Genomic DNA, 21,716 nt, shown 5'->3' on the forward strand with positions numbered 1-21,716 from the left:
CATGAAATGGGTTTAGAAGTTGAAGTTCACTTATTATTTAAGTAGATGGTGTAGGAGTGTCGACAAAAACCCATACGAGAGTTCTACTTCTAACGTACACTTTATTTGCCCCGCAACATACAGCAACGTTGTATATATACACCAGAAAAAAAACGCCCCAAAATGTAATCATGTACAACGTAACACATAACATACATAGTTAACTTAACCCTTAACAGTCTGGGTGAATTCTGCCTTATGAAATTAACAAGTCCCTGCAATGGAAGCTTTCTTTAAAATCTTAAGTAAAAATCTTAAACAATAAACTTCCCAATTTTACTGCTATAATTACAGAATATTGGTTAAATTCACCACACACACACAGTACATTTTTGAAATATCAGTCGTAACTGACATCAGGATTTGTCTCTTTATTACAAAAACAGCAATTCCTTTTATCCATATGCTCTACAAAATTCATCGTTTACATGAAACCAATGCAAAGACAGTGACAGTGTTGCAACATTTCATAAGTTATAACCTGAAGCACTACAAGGATTCACATTTATGAAATCAAGAGCAAGTTTACTTTCATGGTTCCAACAGAATTGGCCTCCTCCAATGATCGAAGCCAGTTTTCAATGAAAAATTAGCTTTGTTCAGCAGCCAATCCAACATTGGAAGTTTCGAGAAAAGGGGACTTCAATCAGGTCCAATGCCCGAGGATATAAGGCAACAGTGGGTTACTATAGCGAAAAACAGCTTTGACCAATGACCAACTGGCGTTTGGGATTGATTGGCAAGAGCAAATCAAAGGAAGGCAGGGGCAAGCACAGCAGCCATTGTCTGAGTGGGCATCATCAGTGTGGTGATCTTGAGGCTTTAGCTCTTTGAGGTTTCAATGAAGAGACATTTCAGTCACAGGAAGTAAAGGAAGAAAAGCTCAACCTTTTCCCTTCTCTTCTTTATAACTGCTCAGCTAGGACAGTAGAGATATGAGGCAAGACAGTGAAATGCTCCTTTTATGGGATGTGGGAAGGCAGGGACACCTCCTTTGTCCCTGATGACTTCAACTTTGGGAGGTGCATCCAGCTGCAGTTTCTAAGAAACTGCGTCAAGGATTTGGAGCTGGAACTGGTAAATACCAGATCATTCAGGAAGCTGAGGAGATGATAGATAGGACATATAGAGAAGCTGTGACACCCAAGCTGCAGGTTACAGGAAACTGGGTGAGTTAGGAAGGGGAAAAGGGTTAAGGAGCCAGTGCAGAGTACCCCTGCGGCCATCCCTCTCAACAACAGGTATATCACTTTGGATACTGTCAGGTGGTGGGAGGCAGGGGTGACTGAACAGAGGAAAGTTACAGTGGTCGGGTTTCTGGCACTGAGTCTCCCTCTGTGACTCAGAAGGGAAGTGGGGGAGAGAAGAAGCACATTGTGGTGAGAGGAGATTCGTTAGATAGGGGAATGAACAGGAGGTTCTGTGGGAGAGAATGAGATTCACAATGGTATGTTGTTGCCTGGATGCCAGGGTCTGGAATATCTTGGATTGAGTCCTCAGCGTTCTTAAGTGGGAGGGTGGACAGCTAGAAGTCATGGTCCATGTTGATACCAATGACATGGGTAGGATGAGTGACAAGGTTCTGCATAGGGAGTTAGGTGCTAAGTTAAAGGGCAGGACCTCCAGGGTTGTACAAGTAAGGCCAGAACTAGGAAGATTATAGAGTTTAATATGTGGCTATGGTGTTAGTGTAGGAGGGAGAGCATCAGATTTTTGGATATTTGGGCTCTCTTCCAGAGAAGGTGGGACCTGTACAGAAGGGATGGTTTGCACCTGAACTGGAGGGGGACTGATATCCTAGTAGGAAGGTTTGTCAATACTGCACAGTGAGGTTTAACTGGAGTTGCAGGAGGATGGGAACCAGAGTGCCAGAACAGTTAGTGATGAGGCTGTGGAGGCAGATGTTGGTAAGACCTCAGACAAAATTAGGAATCAGAAGGTTGACCATGGTGCGACTAGCGTCCTGAGCTGCAAATGTTTCAATGCAACAAGCATCATAGAAAAGGTGGATAATAGTGCTGAAGATAAGGTAGCTTGTTTACAAACAGAGGCAATGTGTAGTGAGGAGAGGCTGCTGACAGGGCAAAATTGCAATCAACAGGAAGAGTTGCAAAGTAAAAGGCGGACAAAATCAAAAAAAGGTGAATACAGCTATATTTGAATTCGCGCAGTAAACAGAATAAGGTAGATGAACTTGTAGCCCAGTTGCAGTTTGGCAGGTCTGATGTTGTAGGCATTACTGAATCATAGCTGAAAGATTATAGCTGGGAACTTAATTTCCAAGGATACACGTTATATCGAAGGACAGGCAAAAAGGCAGAGGGGGCGGCATTGCTCTGTTGATAAAAATGAAATCAAATCATTAGAAAAAGATGACACAGACTCAGAAGCTGTGGAATTGTTGTTTGTAGAACTAAGGAACTGGAAGGGTCAAAAGACCCTGATGAGAATTGTACACAGACCCCCAAACAGTAGTAAGAATGTGGCCTGCAAATTACAATGGGAGATAGAAAATACATGCCAAAAGTGCAATGTTACAATAGTCATGGGGGACTTCAATGTGCAGGTAGATTAGGAAAATCAGATTGATGCTGGATTCCAGGAGGGGAAATTCCTAGATTTCCGACGAGATAGCTTTTTAGAGCAGCTTATGGTGAGCCCACTAGAGGATCAGAATTCTGGATTGGGTGTTATGCAATGAAGCAGAACTGATTAGAGATTAGGGTAAAAGAACCCTAAGGGCAAAGTGATCACAATCTGATATTCAACCTGAAATTTGACAAGAAGTTAAAGGCAGATGTATCAGTATTATAGTGGGGTAAAGGAAATTACCCCAGGCATGAGAGAGGAGTTAGCCAGACTTTATTCGAAAAGAACACTGGTAAGGATGACAGCAGAGTAGCAACGGCTAGAATTTCTAGAAGCAAATTGGAAGGCACAGAATATATACAACCCAAAGGGAAGAAGTATTCAAAATGAAAGATGACACAACCGTGGCTAACAAGAAGTCAAAGCCAACATAAAGGACAAATAAAGGACTTATCATGGAGGAAAAATTAGTGGGAGTTAGAGGATTCAGAGCTTTTAAAAACCACCAGAAGGCAACTAAAAAGGTCATTAAGAAAAAGATAGAACATGAAAGTAAGCTAGCCAATAATATTAAAGGATACCAAAAGTTTCTTCAAATACATTAAGTGTAAAGAGAGGTGCGAGTGGACATTGGACAACTGAAAAACGATGCTGGAGAGGTTGCAATGGGGGACAAGAACATGGTGGACGAACTAAATAAGTATTTTGCATTAATCTTCACTGTGGAAGACACTAGCAGAATGCTGGAAGTTCCAGGTGTTAGAGGTCATGAAGTGTGTGAAGTTACCAAAACTAGAGAAAAGGTGCTTGGGAAACTGAAAGGTCTGAGGGATATAAATTACCTGGACCAGATGGCGACAACTCAGAGTCATGAAAGAGGTGGCTGATGAGATTGTGGAGGGATTAGTAATGATCTTTCAAGAATACCTATATTCTGGAATGGTTCCGGAAGACCCGAAAATTGCAAATGTCACTCCACTCTTCAAGAAGAGAGGGAGGCAAAAGAAAGGAAATTATAGGCCAGTTAGTCTGACCTCAGTGGTTGGGAAGATGTTGGAGTCGATCATTAAGAATGCGGTCTCTGAGTACTTGGAAACACATGATAAAATAGGTCATAGTCAGCATTGTTTCCTCAAGGGAAAATCTTGCCTGAGAAATCTGTTGGAATTCTTTGAAGAAATAACAAGCAGGATAGACATAGGAGAATCAGTGGCTTGGAATTTCAGAAGGCCTTTGGCAAGATGCCATGTATGAGGCTGCTTAACAAGCTACAAGCCCATGGCATTGCAGGAAAGATTTCTTTAGCATAGAAAAAGCAGTGGCTGAATGGCAGGAGGGAAAGAATGGGAAAACAAGGGAGTCTTTTCTGGCTGGCACCTGATGACAAGTGGTATTCCACAGAAGTCTGTGTTGGGACCAATTCTTTTTTATTTCGTATGTTAGTGATTTAGATGATGGAATTGATTGATGGCTTTGTTGCAAAGTTTGCAGACGATATGAAGATAGGTGGAGGGGCAGGTAGTTTTGAGGAAGTAGAGAGGCTACAGAAGGACTTAGACAGATTGGGAGAATGGGCTGATTGAATACAGTGTCAAGAAGTGTATGGTCATGCACTTTGGCTGAAGAAGTGAAAGGGTTGACTATTTTCTAAATGAAGTGAAAATACAAAAAACTGAGGTGCAAAGGGACTTGGGAGTCCTTGTGCAGGATTTCCTCAAGGTTAATTTGCAGGTTGAGGCTGTGCTGAGGAAGGCAAATGCAATGTTAGCATTCATTTTGAGTGGACTAGAATATAAAAGCAAGGATGTAATGTTCAGGCTTTATAAGGACTGGTGAGGCCTCACTTGGAGTATTGTGAGCAGTTTTAGGCCCCTTATCTTAAAAAGGATGTGCTAAAACTGGAGAGGATTCAAAAAAGGTTCACAAAAATGATTCCAGGATTGAATGGCTTGTCATTTGAAGAGTATTTGATGACTCTGGGCCTGGATTCACTAGAATTCAGAAGAAAGAGGTGTGATCTCTTTGAAACCGATAAATGGTGAAAAGCCTTGATAGAGTGGAGGTGGGGAAGATGTTACCTGTGGTGCAAGAGTCTAAGACCAGAGGACACAGCCTTAGAATAGAGAGGCGTCCTTTTAGAACAGAGATGAGGAGGGATTTCTTTAGCCAGAGGGTGGTGAATCTGTGGAATTCTTTGCCACAGGCATCTGAGGAGGCCAAGTCCTTATGTATAGTTAAGACAGAAGTTGATTGATTCTTGATTGGTCAGGGTATGAAGGGGTATGGGGAGAAGGCATGAAACTGGGGCTGAGAGGAAAAATGGATCAACCATGATGAAATGGCAAAGCAGACATGATGGGCAAAATGGCCTGATTCTGCTCCTATATCTTATGGTCTTATGTTGGATACAGCAAAATCGATGAACCCTGAAGGCTTGTGCTCCAGAACCTGCTGCCTTCTTATCCTAACTATTCTGGTACAACTACAACACTAGCATTGAGCCAAAAATTGCACAAAACTATGCAGGTATGTCCTGTCTATGTGAAGCAGAACTTATCCAACACAATCAATTACTAGTCCAAAAGTTTACTCCCAATGAGTAGCAAAGTAATAGAAAGAATAACCAACAGTGCTTGCTTACTAACGACTGGCTTGCTGAAGTTCAATTTGTATTTTGCCAGAGTCACTTGGCTGTTAACCGCTTTACAAATTTAGCCCAAGTATAGACAAAGAACCTTCAAAGGTGAAGTGAGTTTTACTGTCCTTGGCAGCAAGAGAACACTTGATTGAGTATGGCATCAAAGAACCCAAGCTGAACAAGCCAAATGGCAATTAGCTAGCACAGAGGAAGATGGATGTGGTCGGAGGAGGTCAATTATCTCAGCTATAAAAATTTTATGCTCAATTTCTTCAGAGGAATCTCCTCAGCCCACCTTCAACTGCTTCATAATTATCCTTTCTTCAATTGTAAGGTGAGAAGTAGGGATGTCCACTGATGATTACAAAATGTTCAACACGATTTGTGACTCAAAAAAGCAGACCACAAACAAATTTAACAAAACCTGGTCAATATCCAGGTAGGATAGGATACATTTGACAAGTGTCAAGCAATGATGAAGAACCAGAAAATCCAGCTATCACACCCTGACATTCAATGGCATTAACATTTCTGAAGACCCCCACTATCAACATCCTGGAGAAACTAAACTAGAGTAGCCATATACACAATATGACTACAAAAGCAGGTCAGGTGCAAGGAATCCTGCAGCAAGTAACTCGCCTTCAAATGCCCAAAGCCTTTCCACCATCTACAAATCCCAACTCAAGAGAGCACATCAGCAATGATAGGTACTACAGCAACTGACCAAGATTCCTTAGACAGCACCATTTAAACATACAATTTCCCTAAGCTTTAAGGATGAAGACAATAAAAGCATGGGGATATCACCACCAATAAGTTTCCCCCCAAGCCACATTCTATTTTGAGATACATTGCTGTTCGTTATTCATCGCTGGGTCACCATCCTTCAAGTCTCTCCTAAACACTGCTGTGAGTATACTCACATCTGAAGGAATGCAGTATTTCAAAGACAGCTGACCACCACCTAATCAGGGTAATTAGGGATGGGCAATTAAATGCTGAATCAGCCTGCAAAACCTGCATCCCTTCAATGAATAACACAAACTTCCACAGGATTGGAATAAAGCAATGCACCAAAGATTTAAAAACAAAACACCTTTTACAAAATTTTGGATTTTATCAGGTAAAAATGAAAAAGCCACCTTTCCCATGAATCAACCATTGTATCAACCACAGAGCACCCTTGTGGCCATTCCCATCAACAATAAGTATACTGTTTTGGATACTGTTGGTGGGGACGACCTACCAGGGACAAGCTTTAGTGGTTGCGTCTCTGGCACCAAGACTGGACCCTCAGCTCAGAAAGGAAGGAATGAAACGAGGAGAGCAGTAGTAATAGGGGATTCGATAGTTAGGGGGACAGATAAGAGGTTCTGTGGGAAAGATGGTCTGTTGCCTCCCTGGTGCCAGGGTCCGCGATATCTCGGATCGAGTTCTCGGTATTCTCAGGAGAGAGGGTGAGCAGCCAGATGTCGTGGTCCACGTGAGGACCAATGACACAGATAGGACTAGGGATGAGGTCCTTAAGAAGGAATATAGGGAGTTAGGAAAGAAGTTAAAAAGCAGGACCTCAAGGGTGGTAATCTCGGGATTGCTGCCTATGCCATGAGACAGAGAGGGTAGGAACAGGAAGTTATGGCAGATGAATGCATGGCTGAAGAGTTGGTGCAGGGGGCAGGGGTTCAGATTTCTGGATCATTGGGATCTCTTCTGGGGAAGGTCTGACCTGTACAAAAGGACAGGCTGCACCTGAACTGGAAAGGGACTAATATCCTGGCGGGCAGGTTTGCTAGAGCTGTTGGGGAGGGTTTAAACTAGTTTGGCGGGGGGGGGGGTGGGAATCAGAATGTGAGTGCAGAGGATTAGGGTAGAAGGACAAAGGCATGATGCTATGTGTTCTGAGTTGGTGAGGAAGGACAGGCAGGGGACAAGACATAAATGTAGCCAGTTAGAAGGGTTGAAATGTGTCTATTTCAACACTAGGAGTATTAGAAATAAAGGGGATGAACTCAGAGCGTGGATCAGTACGTGGAACTACGACGTTGTGGCCGTTACTGAAACTTCGCTGGAGGAAGAGCAGAATTGGCTGATGCAGGTACCGGGGTTTAGGTGTTTTAAAAGGAATAGGATGGGAGGTAGAAAAGGCAGGGGGGAGTCGCATTACTGGTCAGGGATAGTATCACAGCTATAGCAAGGGAGGACGCTGCAGAGGGATTGTCCACTGAGTCGGTGTGGTGAAAGTCAGAAATAGGAAGGGATCAATCACTGTGCTCGAAGTAGTCTACAGGCCCCCAAGTAGCCCTTGGGACACCGAGGAGCAGATAAGCAGGCAGATTTTAGAATGGTGCAGAAAATACAGGGTTGTAGTTATGGATGATTTCAACTTCCCTCATATTGACTGGCACCTCCTGACTGCAAGGGGGATAGATGGGGCTGAATTTGTCAGGTGTGTTCAAGGATTCCTGACACAGTATGTGGACCAGCCAATGAGAGGAGAGGCCATACTGGATCTAGTTCTGGGTAATGAACCTGGTCAGGTGTCAGATCTCTTGGTGGGGGAGCATTTTGGTGAGAGTGACCACAACTCCCTTAGCTTCAGCATAGCTATGGAAAAGAATAAAAACAGACAAAATGAGAAAGTGCTTAACTGGGGAAGGGCTAACTATGAAGGGATGAGGCAGGAACTAGTGAGAGTAAATCAGAAACAGATGTTCAAGGGTGAAAGCACAGAAATAATGTGGAGGAAGTTTAGGGACCACTTGTACGAGGTTCAGGATAGGTTTGTCCCACTGAGACAAGGAAAAAATGGTAGGAAAAGGGAACAGTGGCTGACGAAACATGTGAGGCAACTCGTCAAGAAGAAGGAAGCATATGTTAGATATAAGAAGCAGGAAGCAGGAGGGGCTCATGAGAAATATAGGGTAGCCAAGAAGGAGCTTAAGAAAGGACTTAGGAGAACTCGAAAGGGGCATGTAGGATTAAGGAAAACCCCAAGGCGTTCTATGTGTATGTGAAGAACAGAAGGATGACAAGAATGAAGGTGGGGCTGCTAAAGAATAAAGAGGGCAACATGAGCCTGGAGGCGGAGGAGGTTGGGGAGATACTAAATGAATACTTTGCTTCAGTATTCCTAAGTGAAAAGGATCTTGAAAAGGGTGAAGTCAAAATAGAACAGGACTGTGTGCTGGACAATGTGGAGATTAAGGAAGAAGTAGTGTTGGATCTTCCTAAATACATCAAGATTGATAAATCCCCAGGGCCGGATATGATATACCCCAGGTTGCTGTGGGAAGTGAGAGAAGAGATCACCGGAGCAGCAGCTATGATCTTTGAATCCTCTTTCGCTGCAGGGGAGGTGCCGGAGGATTGGAGAATGGCAAATGTAGTTCCCTTGTTTAAAAAAGGTAATAGGGAGAAACCTGGGAACTATAGACCAGTGAGTCTTATGTTGGTGGTCTGCAAACTATTGGAAAGGATTCTTAAGCATAGGATCTACGAGCATTTGGAGAAGTACAGCCTACTCAAGGATAGCCAACATGGCTTTGTGAAGGGAAGATCGTGCCTCACGAGCCTGATTGAGTTTTTTGAAGAGGTAACAAAAGAAATTGATGAGAGTAGGGCGGTAGATGTGGTCTACATGGATTTTAGCAAAGCATTTGACAAGGTCCCTCACGTGAGACTCATCCAGAAAGTCATGAGGCATGGGATCAGTGAAACTTTGGCTGTTTGGATAAAAAATTGACTTAAAGGAAGAAAGCAGAGGGTCGTTGTGGAAGGAAAGTATTCTGCCTGGAGGTCGATGACTAGTACTAGTGGAGTGCCACAGGGATCTGTCCTGGGATCCCTGCTTTTCGTGATATTTATAAATGACCTGGATGAAGAGGCGGAAGGATGGGTGAGTTAGTTTGCATATGACATGAAGACTGGAAGAGTTGTGGATGGAGCTGTAGGTTGTTGAAGGTTACAAGAAGATATAGACAGGATGCAGAGTTGGGCAGAAAAGTAGCAGGTGGAGTTCAATCCAGATAATTGTGAGGTGATGCATTTTGGAAGGACAAACCAAAAGGCTGAGTACAGGGTTAATGGTCAGTTACTTAAGAGTGTGGATGAACAAAGGGACCTTGGGGTTCAAATCCATACATCCCTCAAGGTCGCTGCACAGGTTGATAGGGTAGCTAAGAAGGCTTATAGGATGCTAGGCTTCATTAATAGGAGGATTGAGTTCAAGAGTAGAGAGGTCATGTTGCAACTCTACAAATCTCTGGTGAGACCACACTTAGGGAGTATTCAATTCTGGTCACCTCATTATAGAAAGGATGTGGAAGCTATGGAGAGGGTGCAGAGGATATTTACCAGGATGTTGCCTGGATTGGAAAACAAGTCTTATGAGGCAAGGTTAGCAGAGCTGGGACTTTTCTCTTTGGAGCACAGAAGAATGAGAGGGGATTTGATGGAGGTCTATAAGATTATGAGAGGCATAGATAAGGTGGATAGCCAGTACCTATTTCCCAGGGCATGAATAGCAAATACCAGAAGGCATATGTACAAAGTTAAGGGAGGGAAGTTTAGGGGAGACATCAGGGGTAAGTTTTTTTACACAGAGGGCTGTGGGTGCCTGGAATGACTTGCCAGGGATGGTGGTGGAGGCTAAAACATTAGGGGTATTTAAGAGCCTCTTGGACAGGTACATGGATGAAAGAAAAATAGAGGGTTACTGGGTAGTGTGGGTTTAGTACATTTTTTTAAGGATTATATGGGTCGGCACAACATTGAGGGCCGAAGAGCCTGTACTGTGCTGTGGTGTTCTATAGTTCTGTGGTATGTAGAATAAAAAGGGATCAACCAATTAATGCATGTGTTACAGAAAATATTTTTTCTATCTTTCTTCATTTGCAACATCCATAAAAAAATTACCATTGCTTAAACTGAAACTAGAGAGAAAATGATCAGTTCTCCTGAGACAGCAAATCCAAAATGGACATGAAATGTCACCACACACTACAATTTACTTGACAAACAGAGTTTGAAAAAGGCTTTGCTCCAGAGAAGGTGGTGAATTCATGTGCTAACCCTTAGTACTGAGTACAACATAGCAACTGATATTCAGAAGCATATTGTGGGAGAACTGTATAGTTAGAAATATCTTCCTCTGTGTAAAAAAAGACTGGAAACTAAATAAAACAGCAGATGCAGGAATCTTAACTTGAAGGCCTGTATGACTGTCTTTCAACAGATGCAGCTTAACTAGTTGACTTCTTTCAGAATTTCTGTTTTTGTTGCACCAAAAAAGATTAAACTATATTTTATGGAATTTGATTGGAAATTGGATTGGCTTATTATTTTCACAAGGGAGAACAGGAGGATGAATACAGGGCTCTAGTGAAGGATTTTGTCAAATGGTGCAAGCTGAATCATCTGCAGTTCAATAATAGTAAGACAAAGAAAATGGTGATGGACTTTAGGAAGACTAAAAGCCGATTTATACTTCTGTGCCAAATGGATGCCGTAACTTACGCAAGTAGCCGGCGCGCGTCATAAGCATTTATGCTTGTGCGTTGGTGTGTCTGCATTGCTCTGCAATTCGGGCACGTTGCGCATGCGCACACACCTGCTCGTGCAAGGCTTCATGGTCATGGTAGTCTTTCTCAGGGTAAACAAGTTTAAAGCGAGCACCTTTTCTCGTAAAAGCGAAATGTGTCCTCCATAATTTCGGAGGTCTGTAAAGCTTTATGGAAAGCTTTGCAGCCAGAGTTCCTGCAGGCTACGGCGTAGGGATCCGCGTAGGGTTCGTGGTGACACCATGCCTACGGCGTTGATTTGATGCAGAAGTATAAATCAGCCTTAAGCCTGCATTACACCCTGTTACTATTGGTGGTGAGGACATGGATATGGATGTGGTGTGGACCAACAAGTACCTAGGGGTGAACCTAGATGACAGACTTGAGTGGAGCATCAACAAAGACACTGAATGGCCAGAGTCGCTACTTCTTGAGGAGACTGAGGGTTTTGGAGTAAGCAAGCCTCTCCTTCACATGTTCTATCAGTCTGTTGTCGCCAGTACAATCTTCTATGCGGTGGTGTGCTAGGGCAATGGCATCAAATCGGGTGATGCCAACAGGCTCAATAAACTGATTGGAAGGCTGGCTCTGGTATAGGAGTTAAACTAGACACACTGGAGGCTATGGACGAACAAAGGACCCTAAGGGAAATCCTAGAAATTTTGGCCAATGTTTCTCACTCTCTGTTTGCTACCTTGGCTGAACAGAGGAACATTTTTTGTATTAGACTCAGACAATTGTGCTTCTCCAAAGAGCACAATACAAGGTCAGTCTTACCCTCAGCCATTTGGCTCTAAAATAAGTCAAACTATAGCTGGGGAAGTGATGACCCCCTCCTATTAGACTATTTGAGGTAACTTTTTTTTATTCTTTCTTACTTCTCTTCTAATATTTTTATATCTGTGCACTTGTAATGCTACTGTGACACTGTAATTTCCTTTGGGATCCATAAAGTATCTATCTATACAGTGAAAAGCTCATCTTGCATACAGTTCACACAAGTCAAATCATTATACTTTAAGGGTGAAGAAAGTAAAACAGTAACAAAACAAAATGAGGTGGAACAACTACAGAGAAAGTTCAGTCTAGGTAAACAGTAAGATGTAATTTCATATCGAGGGAGATTATGAGGTTAAGAGTCTACTTTATCACACCAGGGAACCATTACATAGTTTTATATTTAACAGTGAGTTGAGGGCGTGGATTGACACGTGGAATTATGACGTTATAGCAATTAGTGAAACTTGGCAACAGGAGGGGCAGGACTGGCAGCTTAATATTTCAGGGTTTCAATGTTTCAGATGTGATTGAGGCAGAGGAATGAAAGGTGGGGGAGTAGCATTGCTTGTTAGGGAAAATATTACAGCAGTGCTCAGGCAGAACAGATTAGAGGGCTTGTCTACTGAGTCCTTATGGGTGGAGCTGAGAAACAGGAAAGGTATGGCCACATTAGTGGGATTGTATTACAGACCACCCAATAGTCAACGAGACTTGGAAGAGCAAATCTGCAGAGAGATAGCAGGCAACTGCAGGAAACAAAGTTGTGGTGGTAGGGGATTTTAATTTTCCATACATTGATTGGGGCTCCCATACTGTTAGGGGTCTAGATGGTTTAGAGTTTGTAAAATGTGTTCAGAAAAGTTTCCTAAATCAATATATAGCGGGACCAACTAGAGGGGATGCAATATTGGATCTCCTGTTAGGAAACGAATTAGGACAAGTGACGTAAGTCTGTGTAGGGGTGCACTTTGGTTCCAGTGATCATAACACCATTAGTTTCAATTTGATCATGGACAAGGATAGATCTGGTCCTAGGGTTGAGGTTCTGAACTGGAAGAAGGCCAAATTTGAAGAAATGAGAAAGGATCTAAAAAAACAACAGGAATTCTGCAGATGCTGGAAATTCAAGCAACACACACAAAAGTTGCTGGTCCTGACGAAGGGTCTCGGCCTGAAACATCGACTGCACCTCTTCCTAGAGATGCTGCCTGGCCTGCTGCATTCACCAGCAACTTTTGTGTGTGTTGCAAGGATCTAAAAAGCGTGGATCGGGACAGGTTGTTCTCTGGCAAAGATGTGATTGGTAGGTAGGAAGCCTTCAAAGGGGAAATTTTGAGAGTGCAGAGTTTGTAGGTTCCCGTCAGGATTAAAGACAAATTGAATAGGAATAAGGAACCTTGGTTCTCAAGGGATATTGCAAATCTGATAAAGAAGAAGAGGGAGTTGTATGAAATGTATAGGAAACAGGGAGTAAATAAGGTGCTTGAGGAGTATAAGAAGTGCAAGAAAATACTTAAGAAAGTAATCAGGAAGGCTAAAAGAAGACATGAGGTTGCCTTGGCAGTCAAAGTGAAGGATAATGCAAAGAGCTTTTACAGGTATATTAAGAGCAAAAGGAGTGTAAGGGATAAAATTGGTCCTCTTGAAGATCAGAGTGGTCGGCTATGTGCGGAACCAAACGAAATGGGGGAGATCTTAAATAGGTTTTTTGCGTCTGTATTTACTAAGGAAACTGGCATGAAGTCTTTGGAGTTGAGGGAAGCAAGTAGTGAGATCATGGAAACTGTACAGATTGAAAAGGAGGAGGTGCTTGCTGTCTTGAGGAAAATTAAAGTGGATAAATCCCCGGGACCTGACAGAGCGTTCCCTCGGACCTTGAAGGAGACTAGTGTTGAAATTGCGGGGGCCCTGGCAGAAATATTTAAAATGTCGCTGTCTACAGGTGAGGTGCCGGAGGATTGGAGAGTGGCTCATGTTGTTCCGTTGTTTAAAAAAGGATCGAAAAGTAATCCGGGAAATTATAGGCCGGTGAGTTTAACGTCAGTAGTAGGTAAGTTATTGGAGGGAGTACTAAGAGATAGAATCTACAAGCATTTGGATAGACAGGGACTTATTAGGCAGAGTCAACATGGCTTTGTGCGTGGTAGGTCATGTTTGACCAATCTATTGGAGTTTTTCGAGGAGGTTACCAAGAAAATGGATGAAGGGAAGGCAGTGGATATTGTCTACACGGATTTCAGTAAGGCCTTTGACAAGGTCCCGCATGGGAGGTTAGTTAGGAAAATTCAGTCACTAGGTATACATGGAGAGCTGGTAAATTGGATTAGACATTGGCTCAATGGAAGAAGCCAAAGAGTGGTGGTAGAGAATTGCTTCTCTGAGTGGAGGCCTGTGACTAGTGGTGTGCCACAGGGATCAGTGCTGGGTCCATTGTTATTTGTCATCTATATCAATGATCTGGATGATGATGTGGTAAATTGGATCAGCAAATTTGCTGATGATACAAAGATTGGAGGTGTAGTAGACAGTGAGGAAGGTTTTCAGAGCCTGCAGAGGGACTTGGATCAGCTGGAAAAATGGGCTGAAAAATGGCAGATGGAGCTTAATACAGACAAGTGTGAGGTATTGCACGTTGGAAGGACAAACCAAGGTAGAACATACAGGGTTAATGGTAAGGCACTGAGGAGTGCAGTAGAACAGAGGGATCTGGGAATACAGATACAAAATACCCTAAAAGTGGCGTCACAAGTAGATAGGGTCGTAAAGAGAGCTTTTGGTACATTGGCCTTTATTAATCAAAGTATTGAGTATAAGAGCTGGAATGTTATGATGAGGTTGTGTAAGGCATTGGTGAGGCCGAATCTGGAGTATTGTGTTCAGTTTTGGTCACCAAATTACAGGAAGGATATAAGTAAGGTTGAAAGAATGCAGAGAAGGTTTACAAGGATGTTGTCGGGACTTGAGAAACTCAGTTACAGAGAAAGGTTGAATAGGTTAGGACTTTATTCCCTGGAGTGTAGAAGAATGAGGGGAGATTTGATAGAGGTATATAAAATTATGATGGGTATAGATAGAGTGAATGCAAGCAGGCTTTTTCCACTGAGGCAAGGAGAGAAAAAAACCAAAGGACATGGGTTAAGGATGAGGGGGGAAAAGTTTAAAAGGAACATTAGGGGGGGGCTTCTTCACACAGAGAGTGGTGGGAGTATGGAATGAGCTGCCAGATGAGGTGGTAAATGCGGGTTCTTTATTAACATTTAAGAATAAATTGGACAGATACATGGATGAGAGGTGTATGGAAGGATATGGTCCGTGTGCAGGTCAGTGGGACTAGGCAGAAAATGGTTCGGCACAGCCAAGAAGGGCCAAAAGGCCTGTTTCTATGCTGTGGTTTCTATGGTTTAGTAGGGTAGAAGCTGTCCTTAAGCCTGATGGTACATACTTTCAGTCTTTTGTATCTTCTGCCTGATGGAAGAAGGGAGAAGAATAAATGTGCAGAATGGGCGTGGTTTTGGAATGGCTGTCCTCCAGAAAGTGAGTGGTAAGCAAGCACAGACCGAGTACATTGAGGGGAGACTGTGCTCAAAATTCTCTGCAGTGTTGTGCAGTTACATCTGCAGAGCAGTGTCAAACCAAGCCACAATGCATCAAAAAGGATGCTTTGTATGGTGCATCAATAAAAATTAGTAAGGGTTGACAAAACATGGCAAATTGTTCACAAATCAACTGACATTTTCTAAAGACATCATCATCATTTGTCATGTCATATGATGTAGGTGATCATTGTCTTGACCCTGATTGTTCTTGGCAAATTTTTCTATTGAAATGATTTGCCATTGCCTTCCTTTCGGCAATATCTTTACAAGAATGGTGACACCAGTCATTATCAATACACTTCAGAGATGGTTGCATAACCAGGATTTGTGATATACACCAGCTGCTCATACGACCATCCACCACTTGCTCCCATGGCTTCATGTGACCCTGATCGAGGGACGAATCAGGTGCAACATATTGCCCAAGTGACCTCAAGGTAGCAGAGGGAAAAAGTGCCTTATACCTCCTTTGGTGGAGACACATGTCCAGCCCACCACCTTTATATTACATTTAAATGGTTACTAAATCCTGTGCAATATCATGCAGTTATGACAGGTGTTGCTTATATCACAGCACTTCCCCAAACAATGTGCTGATTGATGAGTTCCATGACAACCAAATATCTGCTTTCTCCCTACCCTATGTTTGCAAATAATGTGAACAATTTTACATTTTTATATTCAAATCTATAATTATATGGATGTAACAACTCTAAACCAACCTGCATGCTTTTTAAAAGCTGCAAAAAGACCTCAAAGCCTTCCAGAAATTTTTCTCTTAGTTTGTCTGTCCACTCTGTTGGTTTGCTAACCAGTACATACCTGTGAAGAGGAGAGAACTGCATTTTACATTTGTAAATAAAAACTGACCTTAGAATATTTCAAAAGGACCTATATTACATTACAATGCTAACTATACAAACAAGATTTTTCAAGTATCAGCACACAATTTAGCATTGCTATCTTTAGCAAAAATAGCACTTTTTAAACATTTCAAATGAAAAAACTGACAAACATTTCTGTGAATTCAAAAGTAAAATAGAGTTGAGTGGAAATTTGAATAGGATGCTGCAAACAGATCAGGGAGCAGTTGTGGAAAGAGTTCAAGTGTTGGATTAATGTCTAATTCCACAGATAATGCCTGATATTGTGAGTGCTTTTAACATTTTGTCTTGACAGATAAAATCTGAAAAAATGTTTTTAAAGTCACAAATTAAATACTTCTATCAATTTGACCACAGATTATTGTTTGTTCAGAGGATTATTTAAAGTTCCTCTACTTAACCAAATTTAGGCAAAGGAAAATACTAGGTAAATTAAGGTTAACCAATTAAATAAATGGTGAATTTGAGAAATGGAGCTAAAATCAGTCCACCTCTGTGTAACAAAAGGTGGAGAATTCCTCAACAATCATGTACTGAAAAGTAACAATTGCATTTATATGGTAATTTATAAAGAAATATCAAAAGAAACATCAATCAACTATTAAATGCTCTAGGTCCAATTGCCAAGAGGGAGACAGACATGGAGATGAACTGATGTAAAATTGGATCTTAAAAGCTCAAGTTACACAGTGCAACAAGAAAAGTAAATTAACATTACGACAAAAAGCCGTACCATTCTAGGACAATCAGATATTAATTCCTAAGATGCAAAGTTGGTATTGATAATTACTTTGCATTAATGCAGCATTAATGGCATCAATAACTTTAGTAGAAAAATCTGAGCAAAATCAGTGCATTGTTTTTCATTATACTTGTCCCTTTTTTAATTCTATTCAAACAGCAGAAATTTATCAATGAAATTATAATTAAAGCATCAAAATTTTATGCAGGCATTTTTATTGAAATATCTTCTGACAAATCAAAAAAGATCTAGTGCTTTCTTCGCATATATAACGAATAAATTTTTCTTGGGCTTTCAGCCGGGTATAGGTATCGATTTTAACTGACATTTTGATACTTGTACCTGGCTGGAAGCCTGAGGAGAGCTTATTCATTTTCTGGTAAGATTACATTGCCATACTTACTTCAAATCACCAATGAGGCTTTGCACCCTCTTGAATTTGAAGGCTTGCATGGTTGTATATCTTTCAAACTGAAATCTACCATGAGAATCTCGCTGTCTCATCAAGTGGTCCATGAAGGTTTGAATTATGGTTGTCATAAGGTTTTCTTCTGTTATCAGCATGCGAGCCTGAAATGCAACAGACTTATTAATTATAATGGTAAAGTTTTATAATAGCAATGATAAACCATGACAAAAGCACAGCAAACTAGGGGAACTTGTACATCAAAATGTGATGTGAAATGGAAATGCTATGGTAACTCCTGACATTTTTCAGTTTCTACTTACTTCAATACACTGTCTAAAAGAATGATAATTTCAGATTCCTCAATTAAAAGAAATGAAATGCTTAGGGTAAATGCTGAGGAAAGAACAATACTTAGGGTATGATGAATTTGAAGATTTGTTGTGCATTGATGTAAATGGTCAAGATTTGGAAACAATCTCGATTACATGACATTACTGAGAATCATTGAGAAAGCAAGATGCAAGGCAAAGGCCTCCCATCACACCAACCAGACCTAAACACACACATCACTTCAGGACATCTACTGCTGATTTTGTGCGTTTTGTAACTGAAAGTTCAACCTAACTTACGTCACGACAGTGAAACATTTTTTGAAATTTAAGACTGATAATTCAAAATTAAGGATCAAGGAAATTACAAGTTGGAAGAAAATATTCAGACAAGAAAGTGCACGTGCTGGAAATTTGAAGCAACTCTCAAAATCTGGGAGAACTTAGACCAGGTAGTATCTATGTGGGGAAATGAACAGTCAAAGTTTTGGGTCAACACCCTTCATGAGAAGTGGAAAGAAAGAGGGCAGAAGCCAGAATTTCTTTCCACTCATTTCCCTAATGCGTGGGTGATAGTTGACGTGCTTAGTTCCTCCAGCATTTTGTGAGTGTTACTCCAAATTTTAAAGAAACTCTGTTGATGGCCAAAATGAGGAATTCAGTTATTTAAGTAACTGTAATGAAAATACAAACATGGGCATAAAAATGTGGCAATAAAATTCTCAATTTTCCAAATTCCCCAAATTATTACAAAGTAATCTACTCAAAAAAATGAAAGTTCTTTGTACATATGTAAACAAAGATTTAAAAATAAATATTAGATTAGCATCTACAGCTCTCATTTTTAATTCAGAATCAGAATCAGATTTGATATCACCGGCATGTGGCGTGAAATTTGTTAACTTAGCAGCAGCAGTTCAATGCAATACATAATCTAGTAGAGAAAAATGAATAATAATAATAATAAATAAAATTTAAAAAATAATAAATACACAAGTAAATCAATTACGTAAACTGAAATATTGAACAGATTAAAATAAACGTGCAAAAACAGAAATATTGTATATTTTTTAAGAAGTGAGATAGTCTCCAAAGCTTCAATGTCCATTTAGGAATCGGATGGCTGAGTGTGTGCCTTCAGGCTTCTGTACCTCCTACCTGATGGTAACAGTGAGGAAAGGGCATGCCCTGGGTGCTGGAGCTCTTTCTGAGACACCGCTCCCTAAAGATGTCCTGGGTACTTTGTAGGCTAGTGCCCAAGACGGAGCTGACTAGATTTACAACCTTCTGCAACTTCTTTAGGTCCTGTGCAGTAGCCCCTCCATACCAGACAGTGATGCAGCCTGTCAGAATGCTCTCCACGGTACAACTATAGAGGTTTCTGAGTGTATTTCTTGACATGCCAAATCTCTTCAAACTCCTAATAAAGTATACTCACTGTCATGCCTTCTTTATGACTACATGGATATGTTGGGACCAGGTTAGATGCTCAGAGACCTTGACACCCAGGAAATTCCTTTTTGAGGATAAGGGCATTGTTGACATGACCAACATTTATTGCAAAATCCTAACTGCCAAGCTGCAGTGCTTTGCCAGGTTATGAACTGCTACAGCCTTTTTGATGAAGGCACTCCTACAATGCAGTCGGGCAAGTAGTTCCAGGACTTAGAACCAGAAGTGATTAAGAAATACAAACGTTGTAGATATATTTTACCAAGTCAGATGTTGTGCAACACAGAGAACATGAAGGTGATATTGCTTTATGCCAAAATCCTTTTTTCATATTTGTTGACAGAGGACACAGCTTTGGTGAGCTATTGAAATTTGTCCAGTGAGTAACAGCAGTGCATCTTGCAGATGATACACAATGCTGGTGGTGGTGAAAAATAACATGCAAGATGACAGGTGTTTTGTCTGAATTGGTTTCAGCTCCTTGAGCATTATTGAAGCGGCACTAATCCAGGCAAGTGGAAAACATTCCATTGGATTCCAGATTTATAACTTGTAAATGGTGAAAAAGCTTTGGGATGTCTGGAGGCAAGTCACTCTTAATAAGATAACCAGATTCCAACCTCCTTCTGTAGTGTCTGTTTTACACAGTTGGTACAGCTGGGCTTCTGGTCAATGATGAATACCAGGATATTGATGGTGGTGAATTTGACCACATTATTGCCACTGAATATCAAGGATAGATGGTTCAACTCTTTACAGTGGGGAGCATAATAACTGGAATTAGTGCAACAAGGTGTTTGACAATCAGCGTGGGCTTGATGGGCCAAAAAACTTGTTCCTGTGTTGCAGGACTCTTGAACATTGCTATGGATGGTCACCGGCTCACACTCTAGTTACATGAATGTTAATTACCACTTATCAAATCATTCTGGAACATTATTCTAATCTTGAATGCAGGCCTGGACTACTTTATTTGAACGGAATGGACATTGTGCAAACTTTAGCAAACATTCCTATTTCTGGACTTGTGATGGAAGGAAGGACGTTGGTTTAGAAATTAAAGATAATTCTGCCTTGTACAGTGCTCTTGATTTCAAGAACTTTCTTACATCAGTAGAAACCACCTAACCATAAAACAAGTAGAAGAATACTCTCAAAGATTTGGCATTAAGGTCCACAGCAAGTAAACTGCTTTACTAGAATTGCACAAGCCAAGTACACCCACTCATATCATTACTCCAAATAAAGTGAATAATCCAGAGATCTATTCAGCAGGGTCAGGCAGCATCTGAGAAAAGATTATCTTTCATAAGCAGTTCTGAATAAATGTCAGAAAAAATAAAATGCTAATTCTGTTCTTTCTCCAATAGATAATTCATTTTTCAGGACATGAGCTTCATCAGCAAAGTCTGTATTTATTATCTGTGACCTATATCTGGGAAGGTGACAGCATGTCACATTTTCAACTTTTGCAGTTCTTCTAGGATTTGGACCCAGTGGCAATAATAGATGGATATATTCCTTAAGTTAGGGAAGTATGCAACCTAGGAAGGAATCTGCAGTTGATGGCAGCCCCATGTAAACAACAGCCCTTTGTTGGGATGTAATATTGGAATAACTTGTCTAAGCAAGTGAAGTGAATTTTGCTGCAGGCAAACACACTGCAGCTATGTTGCAACAGTGGGAATAAATGTTTAAGGTAGTGAACATGATGTCAATCAAGGTTGCTTTCCTGGGCATTGCTGGAATTGCATTCATTCAGAAAACTGAAGTTTGTTGTTGGAAATGGAGAAGACATTGGGAGGGCAACAATTTCTATTTAAAGTAATTGAGCATGCATTCATGTTAAATTGATTCTGCCTTTAGTTTTCTATGCTCTGCTCAATGATTTGCAATAGTTGCAATAATTTGCAATAGTTCTTAAGTATCTCTGTATGCCAAAGGCAAAGTCGGAGCAACACCAGAAACTAAAGGCTTGTAAACCATTTCTTGGAAGTAGACTCAGTGCAGACCTCCCACATAAGAGCAACACTACACAAAACCTTGGCACTATGCAACAAATTAACATTCTGAATCACGGTGATTTTATGCAGCAAATCAAAACATGATCGAATTAGAAAAAAGCTTCATTTTAAATGTACACTGATGATAAGAGTAAGGTATTCACCATTATTAATGCATTATGTTTTTCAGTTTCTTTTTTTTAAATTCCCAATTGAACTTTTTGATAAATAAAATACTTAAATAGCCTGGTAATGACACTGCCTTTACAAGTCCATATTCAACTATAATATTGTTAACTTTCCATGTTTTCATCCCTTTTTGTCAGACAGCCAAATTCATAAAATAACTGCAAAGTTCTAGAATATGGACTGCGGAGAACTTCTGGAAGACCATCCCAATGGAAGCATCTTTACATATTGCCCTGTAGTTCTCTTCAGTGATTCTGGCTGTTACAAGCAAGGAGACTTTAAAAGTCTTGAGGTATAAAATATATTTTTTGAGAGGAAACACAAGTTAGTCTCACTAAAAGCTTTCGATACTATCAAGGTACCATCAATACATTACAACCCTCACAAGGTAAAGAAGCAGCGATAAATCAGGGGATCAGATGCACAGCCTACCTTTGGCGAAAAGCATATTTTTAAAAGATATGCTATCAAGAAATCAGAGATAAAAGTGCAAGATGCCATTTAT

General features: G+C 40.9%; 1 protein-coding gene across 8 annotated transcripts in view; it reads right to left on the reverse strand.

Annotated features, from left to right (window-relative positions):
* Positions 1 to 21,716, reverse strand: part of ubr2 (ubiquitin protein ligase E3 component n-recognin 2) — a 176,924-nt gene that overhangs the window by 116,596 nt on the left and 38,612 nt on the right. For 7 of the 8 annotated variants that reach the window (XM_072265038.1, XM_072265036.1, XM_072265037.1 and 4 more), the window contains exons 12-13: positions 17,233 to 17,399; positions 15,926 to 16,025 (exon numbers count right to left, since the gene is read on the reverse strand). In XM_072265038.1, the coding sequence (XP_072121139.1) occupies positions 15,926 to 16,025; positions 17,233 to 17,399 (267 nt within the window). Of the gene's footprint in view, positions 1 to 100; positions 2,376 to 15,925; positions 16,026 to 17,232; positions 17,400 to 21,716 lie in introns of those variants that run through there. The other variant, XM_072265043.1, reaches the window with a different exon arrangement.

This window comes from Mobula birostris, chromosome 8 (assembly GCF_030028105.1).
Source record: "Mobula birostris isolate sMobBir1 chromosome 8, sMobBir1.hap1, whole genome shotgun sequence".
Classification (NCBI taxonomy): domain Eukaryota; kingdom Metazoa; phylum Chordata; class Chondrichthyes; order Myliobatiformes; family Myliobatidae; genus Mobula; species Mobula birostris.